Source organism: Juglans regia, chromosome 12 (genome assembly GCF_001411555.2).
Source record: "Juglans regia cultivar Chandler chromosome 12, Walnut 2.0, whole genome shotgun sequence".
Lineage (NCBI taxonomy): Eukaryota > Viridiplantae > Streptophyta > Magnoliopsida > Fagales > Juglandaceae > Juglans > Juglans regia.
Window position 1 is genome coordinate 23510210 of NC_049912.1, and position 20435 is coordinate 23530644.

General features: G+C 37.7%; 3 protein-coding genes across 3 annotated transcripts; 2 read left to right on the forward strand and 1 right to left on the reverse strand.

The window, feature by feature from the left end:
• The first annotated feature begins 1558 nt into the window (after nucleotides 1-1558).
• LOC108981229 (heterogeneous nuclear ribonucleoprotein 1-like) lies at nucleotides 1559-5101 on the forward strand. The gene is made up of 2 exons (XM_018952344.2): nucleotides 1559-1974; nucleotides 3577-5101. Exons 1-2 carry the CDS (start codon nucleotides 1753-1755, stop codon nucleotides 4756-4758), a joined length of 1404 nt encoding a protein of 467 aa, XP_018807889.1. The 5' UTR covers nucleotides 1559-1752; the 3' UTR covers nucleotides 4759-5101.
• A 2466-nt stretch (nucleotides 5102-7567) lies between these two features.
• Nucleotides 7568-12177, forward strand: LOC108981240 (protein unc-13 homolog). The gene is made up of 5 exons (XM_018952352.2): nucleotides 7568-8313; nucleotides 8484-9371; nucleotides 9458-9916; nucleotides 10031-10217; nucleotides 11025-12177. The coding sequence occupies exons 1-5, from the start codon at nucleotides 7738-7740 to the stop codon at nucleotides 12005-12007; spliced, it is 3093 nt and encodes a 1030-aa protein (XP_018807897.2). The 5' UTR covers nucleotides 7568-7737; the 3' UTR covers nucleotides 12008-12177.
• On the reverse strand, nucleotides 12141-16587 carry LOC108981248 (protein NRT1/ PTR FAMILY 5.2-like). Its single transcript, XM_018952357.2, has 4 exons — nucleotides 16371-16587; nucleotides 15042-15259; nucleotides 13690-14255; nucleotides 12141-13267 (listed from the first exon to the last, which is right to left on the reverse strand). Exons 1-4 carry the CDS (start codon nucleotides 16483-16485, stop codon nucleotides 12382-12384), a joined length of 1785 nt encoding a protein of 594 aa, XP_018807902.2. The 5' UTR covers nucleotides 16486-16587; the 3' UTR covers nucleotides 12141-12381.
• Between the last annotated feature and the right edge of the window lie 3848 nt (nucleotides 16588-20435).

A 20435-nucleotide genomic window follows, 5' to 3' on the forward strand; every position in this document is an offset into this window, starting at 1 on the left:
AGAGATGACCCGATGAGCGAGTGATAGAGAGAGTTGATGAGAGAGAATATGTGCGTTTAGAGAAATAGTAAACAATTCATTTTAAATCTGATGTGGCATGGACGACTACACGTCGATTGTATCTAACGAATGTATATAGAAGAACTATTTATTATTTTATATCTTAATATTCGCCCTCACTTGTGGGTCAGACTTTCTCTCAATGAGTAGGTCCAATAAGTAAAATATTTAATTAAATGAGATAGAATATAGAGTCAGGATTCGAATTCAGAACTTTTATTTTGATATCATATGAAATCACTATTTATCTTTAAAAATAGATAGATTTTATTATTTTATATCTTAACAAGTACAGTGACTTTTGTAACGAAATGACGGATTACATTGATGGTTTTATACTTTGTCAATTGATTAAAAGAAACTCTCTTATGTGATTCCATCTTTGGAAGACTCCAACAGCCAAGAAACCTCTTCATGAATTTGATCACGAACAATATCATTGTCTCCATAGCATTCTTCATTCCCACTGCAATCGTTCTCATCGTTGTCATCATCGTAATCATCATCATTATCTTGATCGACTTCCTCACATGCCTTTTCCTCATCATAGCTTCCTCTGAAATTTTGTTACCTATAATTTGAGGGCTACGAGTCGAGAAAAACTCTTCCCAACATAATAGATGCAAGCATAATCTCACTGATTCTATTCTTTGCTGTGCTCAAAATTCTCTCCTCTCACACTCTACCACACTGGTATATTTGGATATTGAGGTGATTTTAGATAATTTGTAAATAGTAATAAAAAAATAATAAAAAATAAAAAAAATATATTAAATAATAGTAAAAAATAATAGAATGATCTCACTACCCAAACATGCTTATGATCTATTACTTCTGCCTTGGCAACATATAAAAGAAAAGAAAATCAATCATCCTCCTAAAATAAATAAATTTCTTCACTTCGGAAAAAGAAAACTGAATGGGTGTTTGGAAAAATATTGAACTTGTTACTTTCTTTTAAATTAGTAAAATGGTTTAACCATCAAAATATAAAATAAATTCACAAATTGACATTATTTTTTATGATACATTAAATTATAAAATTGTGATTTATTTCTATAAAATATATTTGTGACCGTAATACTTTTTCTTTAAAATATATCGACAGAGAAATTAATTTTTATGGTAAGATTGTTTGGATGTTGAAGTGAGTTGAATTGAGATGATAAAATATTATTAGAATATTATTTTTTAATATTATTATCATTTTAAGATTTAAAAAAATTAAATCATTTATTATATTTTATATTAAAATTTGAAAAAATTATAATAATAAATTGAGATGAATTGGAATGATACTCACCCCGAATCTAACGATAATTAAACAAATCTAACTTTGTGTAGCATGAATTTCAACATCATTCGAAATAAAAAAATAAAATAATAATCAATTTCCACGTGCGTAACACGTGACAAAGAGACAGGAACCAACAGTTCCCGACGGAATAAGCGGAGAGTTCCAGCTCCTACAAAGGCTAAGCTACCTATATCCAAACGAATCCTAGCCGTCCAAACATATTACTTTGATATAGCTTTCGTAATTGACCATAAAAATCCACCCTCTCGAACGACTTCGAGGCGGCCACAAACCCTTCGTTCCAAGAATCCAAATCCTCGAACCAAAACCCTCCAAGAAAAGCTCCCAATACGTTAAGTTCACAGGCTGAGACAAGCCGAGCAAGTTAAGGGGCTATGGATTCAGATCAGGGGAAGCTATTCATAGGTGGGATCTCGTGGGAGACTACGGAGGAGAAGCTGAAGGATTACTTTGAGAACTACGGAGACGTGATGCAGACTGTGGTTATGAGGGACAAGACTACTGGCAGGCCCAGGGGTTTCGGCTTCGTGGTCTTTGCAGATCCTTCCGTTCTCGATAGGGTTCTCCAGGACAACCACACCATTGATGGCAGAACGGTGAGAAAAAGAAAGAGAGAGAAGGGGGAGCTCTTATATTCTCGCTTTATTTGGGCCTTTTTTGTTGTTTGGTTGATGGGATTTTGCTCTTTTCGATATGAGGTCACTGTTCATATATATTTAGTTTAATAATGTGGTGCAGTTGTGATGATTGAGATTCTGGTATTTTGGCTTTTTTGTGTTCATATTGGGTTATGGCGGTTCAGTTTAATTTACGCCCCTACTGATGCTTGTGTTGCTGTTTGAAGTTGAGCATGTTGGTTTTTGAAACTTTAATTGTTTTTGTTGGGAAATTTTGATTCTCTTTGATTTATGCTGCTACTGATTCTTTTTGTAATTGTTCGGTAAACTTTGAGTACCTGGATTTTGTTTATAGGAAGATCGTGGTTTACATGGTTTGTTACTGTCTCCGCTTCTATTGCTCTTGTTATTGGGGTTTGATTTCTTCTGAGTTTAATTCGCGTGGGATTGTTGTTCTGACTTCTATTTTGATGGTTTATGTTGTTTCTGAGCTTGTTTTGTTTGCTCATGTTGTTTTTCAGTTCACTTATGTTTTGGTGTTAGTTTTCATAGAAAATACTTATGGTTGCCATTTATGTTACTTTAATTTTTTTTTAGGGAAACAATGGTTTAGTTTATTTGTTATTGTTGCTGCTTATGTCTTTGGTGTCTTTGGGGGTTTGATGTTAATGATAATTTTGTTCCGTATTTTTTTAAGGTTTGTTGAATTATATGTTGATATCTAGGTCCACCCATATTTTTATTTCAGCTCTTATAAATTTTGACTAATGAGTTTCGGGTATGGAGGTATTTTTATTTGCTAGTTTTTCCAACTTTTAATTGGTACTTGTAAATTTGTTTGGTGGGCATTACTTGCAGCAAGTCTGTGTCAAAGATTGTTTTAGTTTTATTTATAGCTTCCGGCACCTTTGCTGTGTGACAACATTATAATGTCATGGTTACAATGGCTGATGCTTTGAGAATGGGATTCATCCTTTTTAGGTGCGGTTTGGATAGTGAGATGAGATGAGATGATTTTAGATGAAAGTTGAAAGTTGAATAAAATATTGTTAGAATATTATTTTTATTAATAGTTTTATTATTTTTTGATTTGAAAAAGTTGAATTATTTATTATATTTTGTGTGAAAATTTAGAAAAGTTGTAATGCTGAAATGAGATGAGATGAAACACTTTCACTATCCACTCTAGAAAGGAAAAAAAAAAAAAAAAGAAATATGAAATTTCAGATATTTAGAACCAATAAAGAACTTATCTTAGTTCGTAGCCTTTTTGAAGGATTTTACACACTCTTGTAAAAAATATGGATTTTATACTCATAATGTTATTTTCATTTTCTTGTCTGTGTTGACTGTTTATGTCCTTTGGTACACTAATTTAGTAGTAATGATCCTTTTGGTTGCAATATGATCCTATTACACTTGTTCTCATTTCTATGCAGCCCATAATTGTGATTATCTCAATTCTAAGCTTTTGATATATTTAATGGCTTATTTTTATGCTTGCACCTTATCATAAAAGTTGGCTCTTATATTTTTTTACTTTAGCATCACAGCATAAGTGCTTGTTTTATGGGTCTGCAGGTTGAGGCTAAGAGGGCATTATCGAGAGAGGAGCAGCAAACTTCTGCCAAAGCTGGGAATCCTAGTCTAGCTAGAAGTTCTGGGGGTGGTGGAACTTTCAGAACCAAGAAGATATTTGTTGGAGGATTGCCTGCCACTCTAAGTGAAGAAGGATTTCGTCAGCATTTTGAGACTTATGGCCATGTAACCGATGTAGTAGTCATGTATGACCAGAATACTGGACGACCTCGCGGGTTTGGGTTTATTACCTTTGACACTGAAGAAGCTGTTGATAGAGTTTTACACAAAAACTTCCATGATTTAGATGGTAAGCAAGTAGAAGTAAAGCGGGCTCTTCCTAAAGATGCGAATCCTGGTGGGGGTAGCCGTACAATGGGTGGTGGTGCTGGTGGTGGGGGTTCACTTGGTAGTGGTTATCAGAACTATGGGGCATCTGGTGGTAACCCGAATGCATATGATGGTCGAATGGAATCCAATAGGTACATGCAGCCACAGAGTACTGGAGGTGGTTTTGGTCCATATGGCTCCTCTGCATATAGCACACCTGGCTATGGATATGGTCCTGCCAATAATGGTATTAGTTATGGTGGTTATGCTGGTGCCAATACTGGGTATGGTGGACCTGCCGGTGCAGCATATGGAAACCCAAATGTTCCTAGTGCTGGCTTTGGAAGTGGTCCACCAGGCGCTCCCAGAAGTTCATGGAACACTCAATCTCCTACTGGATATGGTGCTCTGGGTTATGGTAATACTGCTGCTTGGGGTGCTCCAACTGGAAGCACTGGTGCTCCTAGTGGTGGCCCAGGCTCAGCACCTACAGGCCAGTCACCTAGTGGGGCCACTGGGTATGGGAATCAAAGTTATGGCTATGGTGGTTATGGTGGGAGTGATGGGTCTTATGGGAATCCTGGTGGATATGGTGCTGTTGGAGGGCGTTCTGGGAGTGTGCCAAATAACAATGCTGGTGGTCCAGGTGGAGGGGATATGCAAGGGAGTGGATACATGGGAAGTGGCTATGGTGATGCTAATGGTAATCCAGGGTATGGAAATGCAGCATGGAGATCTGAACAATCACAAACTTCTGGAAATTATGGTGCTCCTCAGGGGAATGGTCCTCATGGTGGGCAGGTTGCCTATGGTAGTGGATATGCCAGTGCTCAAGCCCGAACCCAACAACAGTAATTATTATGGCTAGAGATCCAACTGGATCACCATCTTTGTTTCTTTACTGTGAGAGGCTCGGAATTGTTTTCCATGCCAGGCAGCACAGGGAGTGGTGCAAGTTGAATGTCAACACCCTTGGGGACTGGTTGGATTGCTTGATTCCCTGTAGTTTGCAGTATCTATTTTCTAGTCTTTAATAAGTAGTAATTTTGAGGCGTACGAGACGGTCCTATTCAATATGTGCTTTTGAGTGTTGTCTTAAATTTGGCGTGCTTATAATTCTCTACAAGCTCATCTGGAATTTATCCTTAGTGTTTAAGCTGTGGTAGCTTATATAACCTTGCTATTGTTGGTTTGATTACATTTGGATGCTGTGTTGTTTACATTTTATTAGTGCTCCAGTTCTGCTTTCCATTTTGTCAAGCAAGAATAGATGCTCATGCATGATCTGATCTTGCTTGATTTGATCTGACAAGTAGGATTACAGAGTTGTGTGTAGTGAGGTCTTTTTAGCTAGTAGCAGTGGAGCTATGGCCACTTGGGTTGATCACTTCGTAATGGGTAGCGATAATCGTAGTGGTAGTTGACACTTTGACGATGGCATAATCATTTTCCTCCTGTATTTGCCCTTGTGTTGTACAGGAGAGATGCACGAGGTCTAAAGTGGAGTGAAGTGTCCACTCATGGCTGAACACGAGCATCGTTGTGGGGGCAGGGGGGGAGTGTTCCGCAAGGAAGGGAATTTGAGGACTTTGTTCAGTTGAAAAAACGGATTTGCCTGGGACAGGTCATTCTTCAGCCTGGTCATGCCAACACTGTCAAACATTGCAGATTCCAGGCTTTTCAAGTGATAAACTTCCTAATCTTCACCCAGGTGTGGAGGGACTGGAGGATTTTGTGAGGTCAACAGCACTCATGAATTCATTGTGACCTAGTTGGTTAGGATGATGCCTTTTGATTTAGAATACATCACGGTATTTGGTTTCAGATGTTCCCGAGTATCTGGGAATGTGTCTTTGTTAAAAACAGTTCATTGAAGTTTCAGAATGAAGTGAAGGAGTTCCAAAAACATTTTTGGCTAGTTGTTTCTAATACCATAGGCTAAAATCTATACAAATATTCTTCAATTTCGTTTATGCAGTATCCCAAAATAGTGTAGACAGGTGTGCTTTTGTCCAGCAGAAATACAGTCATTTTTTTCCTGTTGTTCATATTTTGCATTTTGTTTGGCTAGAAGCATGGATAATATGGTTTTGTACTTTCGTATGTAAGGGGAAGCTTTCTTGTGATGGGGCAGTTGGGTGACTGGCTGGCTGCCTTGGTGAAAGCAGGAGATTCTATTCCTGATAACATACATGTCTTCTATTTTCTTTCAGAAAGAGAAATGATTTGTACAAGTATAAATTTTGTTCATATTTCTATAAAATATATATATATATATTCTTTTTAATTGGGATTTTCCTTTTTACAAAAAGTATACACATGACTTGTCGATATGAGAGATTTGTACTTAGCATTAGTCACGTATGGATTTTTTCCCCTAGGGAAATATGGATATGCTTGGTGAGGGGGGGGATGACTGAAGTCCTTTAATGTTGTTTGAAAATGTCCTTGACTTTGTGGGGGTGAAACCTACATTGTCAATGCTAAGCGTCGGCTTGCGAGTGATGGCAATCAAAGATGTTAGGCATGTTTTAACATTGTCGAGCCGAGTACTCTTTCGGAACTTGTGGGGTTGGACTTGCATGTTTGTTTGGGTGCTTTCTTTGTAACATACTTGTGTACGTTGGACTGTGATCTTGCTCCAAAACATTTGAAAGGATTAGTCTGTCTCCTGCTTGTTGACCCAGAAGTAAATGGATGTGCATGGCATCTATATCATCCTTTCTCTTTATGGAATATTCTGCAATATGGTTAGGTTTTGACCGATTGGAACGTTTGAACATTTTTTGAAAAAAATTTAAAACTGATATTCAAGCTCAATTTGATTATGTTCCAACTTCACAGATTAATTAGTGCGATTTCATGGTAGTTATAGATTCTCAACCAAATTGATATTGATATTATGGTTGAACATTAATAATGGCAGTACTATCTATGGTCAAACGTATTAACAATTATTGTGTAAACAAACACAACAAGTAACTATGTTTGAATGTTTAATTACATCGTTCGAACATTAGAAAAACTTTCTTTTATTTTTTTTAAGCTTTTTGCTAAATATTGTCAGCAAGTCTTATTTTTAATGATGATTTTTTTATTTTCGTTAACTATTGTAGACTTGTAGTGACTCTCAACTTTCAAATTCGAATGAACATTGAACACCAATCGAAAGGGTGGTTGCTCAAATACATTCTGTTTTATAAATTTTTTTATTTTATTTTATTTTATAACTAATTATATCTTAAATTGAAGATATTTTTATAAAATGATATTATTTTTATACATTATTTTTAAAACAGAATTAATTACGTAAAAAGAGCGGCATGCATGTTTACCTGGCCTAGTTTTCTATCTTAAAAAATAAAAATTACGAGTATTATTTATTTATTTTATTAAATGGATAGTCTTCTCGAAAGTTTTAACTACCACGTGTCAAAATGTTTTAAATATAATATACTTTGTTATTTGAAAACAGAGATGAAATATATATGTGTGAGCTATTCTTAGTTGGAAGATGGTATTTTTATTTTATATTTGACAATATCTCACAAGACTATCGGAAGTAGCAATTTTCGGAACCCAGTTGCTATCTACGTACGTATAAACGTCCCACCTTTCCTTTGATCTCTCGTTTTCTTCGCACCAGAACATTGGCTTAATTTACCTGATCACAATTCCCATCTCTCTCTGTCTCCCCTACCTAATAACGTTCTCATATATACCATCAACACAACCACCATTAATGTCCCTTGCTTTAACAGATCATGCATAGCCTTTCTCCTACTCCCCACTCTCTCGCGCCGGATATCTGATCGGGGCGCCTACCCTTTTGCCATGAGCCACCACAAGCGCCGCGAGTCCCTACCTTCACCTCACATCGCCTCCAGGCCTGACTACCACGAGGCCGTACTCGAGGAGGACTTAGCCTGGTCATTGGGCAAGCTTGCCGGCATTGATCGCCATGACATCCGAGAAACTGCGTACGAAGTATTCTTCACGGCATGTCGGTCGTCCCCGGGGTTCGGTGGTCGTAATCCACTCACATTCTACTCGTCGAATAACCAAGAGAACAACGGGGACGGGTTGGGGATCAATGGGCCGAAACAGTATGGGGTGGTGATGAGCCCGACCAGCCGGGTGAAGCGTGCGTTGGGGTTGAAGACGCTGAAGCGCTCACCGTCGAAGAGGATGGCGTCGGGCATGGGGGGTAGTGGGAGTTTTGGCGGGTCGAATCCTTCGTCCCCAATCGCTCACGGTAGCCAGCTTGCCTTGTCGTTCACGGTGCCACATCCGATGAGATCACCAAGGCGGCCAATGACGTCGGCGGAGATCATGAGGCAACAGATGCGGGTGACGGAGCAAAGCGATATCCGACTTCGAAAGACACTGCTGAGGACCCTCATCGGCCAAGTATGTATTGTTTAGTCAGTATTTGATACGCAAGCATTTGATCATGCATGCCATGTATGTTTGCATGCTTTGTAGCTAACATTAAATCGTGAGATTGATCTACCATTGAGAATCATTTCTTAAAACTTTATACATTTCAACATGTCTTGGTCTCATCATACATGAAACAGGTGGGTAGGCGAGCGGAAACAATAATCCTCCCTTTAGAGCTCCTCCGCCACCTAAAGCCAGCGGAATTCAACGATTCCCGTGAGTACCATCTTTGGCAAAAGCGGCAGCTCAAAATCCTAGAGGCAGGGCTTCTCCTCCACCCTCCAATCCCTTTGGACAAATCAAACACCTTCGCCATGCGTCTGAGAGACATTGTACTTTCTGGAGAGAAAAAACCGATAGACACAGGGAAGAATTCCGACACCATGAGAACGCTTTGCGATTGCGTGATTGCATTATCATGGCGAAGTGCCAGTGGAACTCCCACAGATGTTTGCCACTGGGCTGATGGGTTCCCTCTCAATATCCACCTCTACATTGCTCTTCTTCAATCTGCTTTTGACATTAGGGATGAGACACTAGTCCTTGATGAGGTTGATGAGCTTTTCGAGCTAATCAAGAAGACTTGGTCAACATTGGGAATCACCCGACCTATGCACAATGTGTGTTTTACGTGGGTGCTCTTTCAACAATATGTCGTGACTGCACAGATAGAACCAGACCTTCTTTGTGCTTCCCATGCTATGCTGGTCGAAGTTGCAAACGATGCCAAGAGACCAAACAGAGAGCCCACATATGTCAAGATCCTGTCGTCAGTATTGACTTCGATGAAGGGTTGGGCAGAGAAGAGATTGCTTAATTACCACAACTATTTCCATCCGAGAAATGTTGGCCAAGTTGAAAACCTTCTTCCATTGGTGTTAACGGCCTCAAATATTTTAGGTAAAGATGTTATAATCACTGAAGGGGCAGAGCAAGAGGAAGGAGATCAGGTAACTTTGGTGGACTCGTCTGGGGATGGTGTTGATCACTATATTCGATCATCCTTGAAAAATGCATTTTACAAGGTTTGTAATTTTCCCATCTCTCAAGTTTGAAGTTAAATTTTTAGAACGATATATCGATCATCACACTCTTTGATTAATGACAACAGATAGTCGAAAGTGGGAATATTGTCAAAAGTGCCATCTCCGAAGAGAAACAAGATGCAAGTGAAGCTCTACTTCAATTAGCCAAGGAAACTGAGGATTTGGCATTGAAAGAGAGGGAAAGCTTTAGTCCCATACTCAAGAGATGGCACCCAACTGCAGTTGCAGTTGCTGCTGTGACGTTGCATAGTTGCTATGGATCTGTGCTGAAACAATACTTAGGCGGGGTATCCATGCTCACAACTGAGACAGTGGGGCTATTTCAGAGGACTGGAAAACTAGAAAAGTTTTTGGTCCAAATGGTAGTTGAAGACTCTGCTGAGTGTGCAGATGGAGGCAAAGCGATCGTGCGCGAGATGGTTCCATATGAAGTCGATTCAATTATATTGAACCTCTTGAAAAATTGGATGGATGAGAAGTTGAAGAAAGGGAAAGAGTGTATCCAAAGAGCAAAAGAGACCGAAGTAAGTTTCTTCACTTCTGATAAACATGGCAACGAAACTAAAGTTTTTGAAGAGTGAGGATTCCCTACGTTCAGTTCAGTGAAAGAGAGTTAATGGTTATAATTTGTGTTGCAGACATGGAATCCAAAATCCAAATCAGACCCGTATGCACAATCAGCTGTAGATTTAATGATGTTAGCCCAGGAAACTGCAAACGACTTCTTCGAAATCCCAATAGAAATTTCTGAAGATTCAATTCTAGATCTTGCTTATGGTTTGGAGAGTCAGTTCCAGGACTATGTTACATTTGTTGCATCATGTGGTAAGAAATTTCCTATTCGTTTCTTTTTCATTTGAAGAAATTCACGGGCCTAACTCATCTCATAAAACCAGTTATATAAGAGATGATTGCTTATTGCTTATAAATATGTCCAAGACCTTGTCCACAGCCAATGTGAGATTATTCCTCAACACCCTCCCTCACTGCAGGCCAATATTTTTTCTGGTCCTTGTCTCAGGATAAGTAGTGTGGGCCCCCATTTGTCCTGTTGCAGACTATGATACCATGAAAAAATTCACGGGCCTAACTCATCTCATAAAACCGGTTATATAAGAAATGATTGCTCATTGCTTATAAACACGTCCAAGACCTTGTCCATAGCCAATGTGAGATTATTTCTCAATACTAGGTGAGTTTGGATCCCAAACTCATCTCAACTTATCATTACAACTTTTTTAAATTCCAACACAAAATATAATAAACAATTCAACTTTTTCAAATTCCAAAATAATAATAATAATAATAAATAATATTCTAACAATATTTTATCATCTCAACTCAACTCACTTCAACATCCAAACACACCCTTAGCAACAATCTCTTAGTTATATTTTTGTTTAAACTTTTTTCCCTTGTTTCAGAGATTTTGGGTTTAGAAAATTCCTCCTCATCTATAAGTTATCAATTGATATTATCATCAACAACATCATAGAATACAGGGAACCTCTTTATTTGCGTTTCTCAATTTATGTCATCATCACGAGATTTCTGCTGTAGAAGTTATTGCAATTCTACAAGATATGTGTCATCTGAAGTTCTGCTTTCCCACTTCTAACAAATTATTTTCAGGTTCAAAACAGAGCTATATCCCCACACTTCCTGCTCTAACAAGATGTAATCGAGACTCAAAATTCCTCAAGCTGTGGAAAAAAGCAAGCCCATGCAATATTGGTGCGGAAGAATTACACAAAAGTAGAGTAAACGAAGGTTACCATCCTCGCCCATCAACCAGCAGAGGAACACAACGCCTCTACATCCGTCTCAATACCCTGCATTATCTTCTTTTCCACCTTCATTCCCTTGACAAAATCCTCTCCATCTCCCTCTCCCAACGGATCGTTCCTTCAACTCGCAAACATTTTGCCACCAGCCTGAGGTCCAATAATACCTCTTATTCATACTTTGAGCTGGCATGCTCATCCATCCAAGAAGCCAGCAAACATGTGTCAGATGTTGCTGCTCATCGCCTCATCTTCCTTGACTCAAAGTCTGTCTTCTATGATAGTCTCTATGTTGATGATGTAGCCAATGCACGGATCCGTCCAGCTTTGCGTATTTTGAAGCAGAATCTCACTCTCATGACTTCAATTCTCACAGACTGTGCCCAAGCCTTGGCAATAAGAGAAGTCATGAAGGCCTCGTTCAAGGCTTACCTTATGGTTTTGCTTGCTGGGGGAAGCTCTCGGGTGTTCTATTGGTCTGATCATGCGATGATTGAGGAGGATTTCAAGGGTTTGAAACGAGTTTTCTGCACTTGCGGAGAAGGATTGATTGCAGAGGAAGTGGTGGAGAGGGAAGCCAAGATAGTGGAAGGGGTGATAACATTGATGGGTCAATTTACTGAACAACTGGTGGAAGATTTTAATACTTTGACCTGTGAAACATGTGGAAGTGGAGTTGTGGATTCAGGGCAAAAGTTAGCAATGCCTCCAACAACGGGAAAATGGAATAGATCGGATCCCAATACAATATTAAGGGTGTTGTGCCACAGGAATGATAGTGTTGCAAATCAGTTCTTGAAGAGGACATTCCATTTAGCCAAGAGGAGATGAAGATAATTGTTGTAAATTCTGATTCTAATTAATTCCCACTTCTGATCATGTTCTTATGAAGGAAGAACACGTACCAAAATGTTTCTATCCACCAGTACTAGGCACAGCAAATATACATAAATTGTAATTTGTAGTAGACATTGGATTGATCCCAGAGAGGTTTCCTGTGATGTTTTTCTAGTAGAATCTAATTTGTTTTGGGTTTAATGCCGTGAAGATTTACTCTTACACGACCTTGTGCTACATAAAAAGTTAATTGTAACGTTATAGAAGTAAAGTACTATCAAAGATACACTTTTCTTAAAGCAAAGCTATACCAACATGCAAAGCCAACCCACAAAGTACAATATCGGCCTTAACTTCTGTATTCTTTTCTATGACCTCGATTCCTGATCTTGGTTCGAGACCCTCATGACTTTCATCCCCTGCAGTTCTTCCGTAAGCACTTTTATTGAATCCGAGATTTCGGCCTTATATACATAGAACTTAATCACTAGCAAGAAGAAAATGAAGTTGAGGATGTTTAATATGACGAAAAATGCATAATAATAATCAAGATGAGAAGCATTCAGGTTGTTTAGAATCCATCCATGGTGACCATGCGCCTTGGTTATGTCAGCAACTGTGGAAAGAAGGAAACTACTCAGAAAGTTTCCAACTCCTAGAGTAGTCATGGCATAGGAAGTCCCCAGACTCTTCATGCTTTCTGGTGCCTGGTCGTAGAAGAACTCAAGCTTTGCAACCTCTAAAAATGCGTCTGCTGTTCCCATCAGCACGAATTGGGGAAGTAATACGAATATGGTTAAAGGAACTTGTCCTTTATTTTCAACTAACCCATGATCTTTGGCCACACTGAGTCTATACTTCTCGGTCAGAGAGGCGATTACCATGATTATAATGTGGATAACAAGGCCAATGCCCATTCTTTGAAGGAGAGTGACGCCTCTTGGGTTTTTGGTCCACCTTTGCATAATCCGAACGAAATACTGATCATAGAGCACCACACTAACAAGCATGGATATGGTGACAAATCCGGCTAAACTTGCCGGTGGGATTTTAAAGCTGCCAATGGCTCTATCAAGGGTGGTACCTTGCTTGACGAAAAGAGTATTGATTTGTGCAACCATGGTGCTCGGTACAAACGTGGCAATCAAGATTGGGATCATTCGTATCATTTGTTTGGTCTCCTCTACTTGTGTAACTGAGCACAACATCCATGGACTGGTTGAGCCAGTTTTTACAGACGCTTTGGTAAGAAACCTGCAATTCCATGCAACATCAAGATAGATTAGGACAAATGCATGCTACCCGAGACCTAAGAGAGGGTAATGCCTAATATCTAGATTGAAATAGGTGGTTTCCAACCCCCAACCCGTAATTTCTTCATGGTATGTTAGATTATAAAATTCTTTTTGTTATAAAATAAATCTAACATTTCACATTCAGTTTATAATTAAGTTTTCACTACAAGAAAACTGCTTATTTGTGGTCATTTAATTCCAGCGAAATGATTATTTACAGTCAAAATGAGACTGTTTTGGTCACAAATAACATTTTCGCCGCAATTAAATGGCCACAAAAGCCCATTTTTCTTGTAGTGTTTCTTTAAGTAGTACTCTTGTTTGTAGACTTGGCCGGTATTTCTCCGGGTACACAATATATATATATATATATACACATACCTCAAGGTCGGTGTGGAGTCAATCCTGACCTTTCCTTTCTTTGCATACTCCTCCAACTCAAGCTCATAGAGCTCTTTGGGATCATTAGGGATATGCACCTTCCATTTCCTTAGAGCAGCCACAATGACCCTGGCCATCCTTGTGAAGGGACTTCCTGAGGGCACCTTGTGTCTATAGAAGGGAGTGCCAGCCAAGAAGATGATAATCGAAATTGCAAGTCCAAGTGTCGGAAGTCCATATCCTAAGGTCCATCCAACATTGTCTTGTATGTAGACAAGAACTGTGTTGGCAAAAAGTGTCCCAAAGAAGATGCTAAACATCCACCAATTGAAGAAAGACAGCTTGTGGGCCTTCTCCTTTGGGTCGAACTCATCGAATTGGTCTGCCCCAATGGTCGAGATGTTGGGTTTGGTTCCACCTGTTCCCACTGCTAAGGTATAGAGTGCACCATAAAACACTGCTAACTGTAACGTCGAGGCTTTTCTACAATTCTCGACGTCGGATTCTAAGCAACGAGGCGGTTTTAGGCTAGGAAGTGAAACTGCCAATGTTAGTATCAACATTCCCTGCATGCATGCCAATATATAGTAAAACAAAGTGAGAAATTTACTTTGTTACCCTCCCTTTTTTTAATGCAATATTTTTTATTAAAAATTACATGACTATATAACACTAAAATAAAAGGTGAATTAAAAAGACTGTTGCATGTATAATTTCTAGTTTCTTCAATTATTATTGTGTCATTTATAATTGTAATATTATTTTCATAAGAGAAAAAAAATATTCTAAATTATCATCCGTCATCTCAATATTTTATGATGTAACATTGACTTACGAGTATATGAGAAATAATTTTCAATCATTTGATTCTAACAAGATAAGATGAAGGCAAGATCATGAGTACCAATGATGGTAGCATTATTCCAAAATAAAAAAAGAGTATAAACAAAAAGACAAAAAGATCAATCGTCCACTTGCCACAATATATGATAAAGAGTTATAAGCAGTATTAAGAAGTACACCCACATTATCCTCTTCGTATAAAGGATGACAAGTTTTCAACTTTCAACTACTGCGCCCTTTGATTTATAGGCTTATAAAGCAGAATTTCCGAGTCAAACGTTCATATTACTCCGTCAACTCCTCCGTAAAATGAGACTTATTTTGCTCTATTAAAGTCCAAAAACTATTGACTAAAATGTATTGTGTTTACACGTAACATTGAAGTAGTAGGAATTAAGAATGATTGAGCTATATAATTAGATATATAAGACAAAGGTGGCAGGAAGATAAGCAGAAGATTCCGAGTCAAAGATTTGTCTAGGACAGCAAATTAAAGTCGACGTGCGTACCGAGATGTAAATTACAGAGGAAATGACAAAGGTCCAGTATCGGCCGAGATGAGCATCGGCGACGTAAGCACCCAAGATGGGAGTTATCCAGACAGTCCCAACCCAATTGGTGACATTGTTGGAGGAGGTGACGGTGCCCTGGTGCAGCTTCGTTGTCAAATATATGATCAGATTGGAGGATATACCGTAATACGCCATGCGTTCGAAAACCTCGTACACTGCACAAATTAAGAAAAAAGAAACAAAACAGTGGGAAGATGGTCCCCCGAATAATTCATATGAGCTAGGTCGTCTGATCCGCATCATGCAGACGGGTGCATGCAAGTTGATGCGAAAATGACCTATTTTGGAAGAAAGAGTTGATTTATCCTTACTGCAAAATTTGTCATTTTGGACCTGGCCATTGATTAGAGATCACCCACGCCGTCTTGAATTAATTGCTAGCCTTGGTATTTCATATATAGCAGGTTAAATAATAGCTACGGGTGCAGAGTACAGCCTTTTTTTCTTAATTTTTTTTTCTTTGGCATGTGAGTGACAGTATGTGATCGGCTGGTGTGATTGCAAATAGTTAGGCGTAGTGATATGTGGACAGTGTGAGTTTGCATAATTAAATCAGAGAGAGAGAGAGAGAGGGTACTGTCTCTGACTCAGTTCAAGCTTTCTCAAAACAAAAATGGAAGAAACGAGTTGGGCATGAGCCAACCAACTCATAGGCACAAAAATATTGCCGTTCTTTTATGAATAATAAACAATGAATTAGAAGTGAGACTGAAGGAAGAAAACAAAGTAGCCGTCTGTCTTCCTTTGCCATTTGCAGAAAAACTGATTACAGCTAGCCGAATTCAAGGCTTGACGAAGAAAATGTTGGATAAGAATTAATGTATCATGACTTCCGGATTAATGTCTCATATTTTATAGGAGATCAACTATATATTTCCATTGAGAAGTACAGCTAGCAGTAATGATTGATAATTAATTAAGATTTATCAACATGAGGCAGAGTCTAGTGCCGGATTAGCAAGAAAGAAAACGCAGAGGCATCCATCCCACTTTCGAGGAGCCATTGCAGAGAAAACTGTGACATGGGTTAGAGAGAAAAACAGGCAACTTTACGCCTTAAAAGTTCAGTGCTCTCGTAAATTAATGGCTCACAATTAGGATCCAAACACACGTACGTGTATATCCCTCAAGCAGGTAGATAGATATGCATACACATGGATGCATATATGTACCGTTTGTGTAATAAGAAGTTAGTTGTGGATAACCAAACCCAAGACTATGCCTTTTGAACAGAGAGAGAGAGAGAGAGAGAGAGAGAGAGAGTACCAACAACAAACCAGCAAGCAGTCCATCCACCTCTCTTTGATCTAAGAACCGGGTTTCCTCTCAGATCCACAGTCCCATCCTGCGTGTATTCCTCCTGCGCTGCTTCCCCTGCCATTACTTTCCTTCCAGACTCAGAGTGACAACCCCTCCTTTATTTCTTCGGTCTATATGATCGATCTGCTAGCTAGCTAGTTGGTTTAGTACTGACCATTACTCCACCCTTTTTTATAGCAACTTTGCCAACCATTTCTTAGGGATTGACTTTCCAACGCCCATCTAATGTAAATGTAAGTGGATCCCAACTTAAAAAAAAAATAAAAAATAAAAATGCACACATTTAATGTGGTATGCATACTGGCATTGATTCATCTTCTAGATGACGAATATACCCTCCCAAATTGTTTCTTTAAATATTCTTTGTTTACCTTTAAAAGGATCTTCCTCCAAATATTTTGGCCATCTGGAGATGTAAAACATCACCTGAAAAAACTAGTTTATTATATAATTATAAAGAGCAGCTAGCTAGGATGCATAAATAAGATCTTTTCTTTTTGACTTTGATCAACTCAATATATATAATTATACCAGATTTTCCACCTTTTTCTTTGCTGCTCAACCTAAATTAAAATTGGTAGTTGATGAAGTGATATCATTTAGATCGGACGTCCGCACACGTACATATTCGATCGATTCCTTTCTTCTGAATGCATGGTAATATAAGAAAGCATGCAGTGTGTGTACAATCGAATTCTCAAACAGCATGAACTTCACATGCAACAATATTTAATTAATGATGCGTCTATCTCTTTTCTTTTTATTAAAAAGAAAAAAAGAAAAGAAATTAACCCATCTAATTAATTACTTGTTTGAGAAGAGAAGATCTCGATTTCTATAAATAATACAAACATCTTGAATTTTATACTAAATAAGTATTATATCCATTTTAAATAAAATCATGCAACTATTTTTTTGTTATGAAGGCCGGAGGTCAATATAGGGATTAACTAAAACGCAGCATTCAAAGGGAGGGAGGCAGTGGGCACAGCATCCTTTTTTAAGTTGAGAGGCGCAGCGCATAATTTAAGCGAGTAGGTGAGTCAGTTGTTTTGCAGATTAAGCAAAATTTTAATAAGCAATAAATATACCTGCGATTAGCACCATGCATGGTAGTTGAGGAAAATTAATATAAATACGTTATATATTGAATCTACGTGCATCTCCCAGAGTATAATATATAACTTAATTATTATTAATGAATTTATTTAATTAATTATTATATTAACACTCCCTAATAAGTGGATCTAAGTATAGATTCTCTACTACACTATTTTTAAGATATGGATAAAGATTAATCAAATAATTAACTTAGTATCATTGCTTTTGATGGGTTTAATCTATTTTTAAAAGAGAAGTGTTATATACACAAAATGTAAACTTAGACGGAAATTCATGTGATTTGTTATTTATTTTATAATCTAACGTATTGTATCAAGTCACGTCAGTTTATAAATTTATTTTTATATAATCTCTTTATAGTTAAAGTATTTTTTTTTAAATATATATTTATAGTCTTTTATTTTAAGTCTTTGTAAAAAAAAAATTTCAAAGTTTTGAAAATTCTAACTTTAGATTTTTCATTAAAACTCAATTCCAGCCATATAATTAATTAGGCGAGAAATCTAATTCATTGAATGGATCAATGGTCAACTATCTTGAGCGGCGTTATGGTCTCAGATAGGGTCCACTTGTGAACGACACCCAACGAATCAGAATCCCCCCATTAAAGCATGGCCGACTCGTGAGCAGAGTTCAACCCTCAATCATCTCCCAAGTAAGAATGCTCGTCTTTTCTTCCTTGTCTTCTCGTAATAAGTCACTCTCTTTCTTTCCTTTTTATCGTTTTTTCAAATACTTCTAGATGCCATAAAACTCACTATTTTGATGTAGATATCAAATAAGAATCCAGAAAATGTGTACGATGGCCAATCTTTCTTTGTTTTTTTCCATGTTAAGAATAAAATTTATAGATTCTTTTTAAAATTTTTTAACTTGCTGACAAGCCTTTTACGTACTATGAGCGTATATTGAAAGAATCTCAAATTTTAATATAGAGAATTATTACAATCATAAAGGGATTTCATAAAAATAAACTTACAAATTAACACGATTTTATATAATACGGTAGATCTATTTTATAATAAAAGTAGTTTTACAATCTGATGTACCATATCAAGGCACATAAATTTATAGATTTACTTTTGTAGAATTTATTTGTGGCTAAAATATTTCTCCTAAAATATATCATGTGTGTTTATTTGCACCAAGCGCGTGCGTGTGTGTTGAAGCATGTTTTGTAGCCGTTGTTTGCGAGAGCGCTTCTGTGCTTGCGGGGGTGGAAGAAAGGGTGGCTAGGTGGTGAGTGTCTTGTCTCAGATGTCAAAGTAAAAAATTCTCAGATGGGAAAAAGAAAGAATGAGCAGTAAAGAATTGGGAAGAATGATCGATTGTGTAACGTCCGCTTTGTCATTAGCCTTTCTCCATTTATATCTGATTCCTCGCAAGACCCTTTAATTTGCTACTGTAAGGATCACCCTCCCCTCAGGTAGCATGAAGTTGCATTAAATGCAGCTAGGTGTGTAAGTTGAAACCGGAAAATCGGTCCGGTCCGGGACCGGTTCTTAGAATGTGAAAACCGGTTGGTTTCGGTTTTAGGATTTTTCAGACCGGACCGGACCGGTTGATAAAAAAAAATATATAAAAAAAATATTTATATTATTGTATATATAAGTTTTATATATTATGTATAATTATAATTTTTTTTGTGAAAGTTTTATATATAATTATATATATTTATATATGAAATAATTTTTTATTATAATTTATAAATTATTACATAAAATGTTAATACTAAATCACTAAAAATTTATAACTAATACTAATATTAAATATATAGTTTATAATAAATATATTGTTTTATACTTATAATAAAAGTATAAAACAATATTTTTTGAATTAGTTTTTTTTTTTTTTTTTATAAACAAATTTATAATGACAAATTGTGAAACTTACATTTTAAAAAAACCGGAAAACCGGACCTAACCGGACCGGACCGGAAACCGGTAAAATCGGAAGTACCGGTTTAGGAGGGTAACCGGTGCGTAATCGGTTTTGAAAAATACAAAACCAGTACATACCGGTTTGGTCATAGATTTTGTCCAAAACCAAACCGGACCGGACCGGTTACACCCCTAAATACAGCTGCTCCTGTCAACTACAGGGATCCAACCTAGAGGCTAGCCACTTCGAGCGGCATTCAATATGGCCGATCTGGCAGCAAACAAGATCCATGTCTGTTTGTCCCTTATTAATGCGGTGTGATTGCATAAACCATCGGCTATTTCTCTCTTCTTGGGCTCATCTGGGCTTTCTTCCCTGCCCTCTCTCTGTCTGCCCTACCATGGATTTTGGGCTTCAGCATGGGTGCTGAAGCCCACATGCCGAAGCCCGGCCCAACTAGGTATAAAATCCCATTTCCAATGTGTATGAAAGAGTTTTATTTCAAACAGAGTTAAAATAAGTTTCATTCAACTCATCCATAAATATGACAAGCATGCATTAAGCATGTACGTGACAAATATATATATTTTTTTAAAAAAGTTTAGCTTAATATATATATATATATGTATATATATCTGTTGATGTCGTGTTTCGCGGGCCTGGGCAACTACGCATCTCCTGTTTATCCAAACGTGATCATGCACAATCAAAACGGAGACAAAGGACCTCCCTGGTCCGTTAATCCTCTGATGCTTAAGTTTAGTATATGGAATCAATGTGGAGGTCTCATTCGAAAAATGTATTAAGGCAACAGTGTGTATATGTTACTTGTCATGGGGTTCACTTCTATTCATACTTACTGTGTTGGGTCTTTTCGCAGTCGTGTTCTGGGTTGATTGGGTGACTTGTCCTACGCATTCCATGACCGAGCAGCCTTAGCATTATTCTTTTACCGAGCAGCGATGGCCCCAGGATCTTTTGCATCCATCACTTCTGATTCTGGGCCGC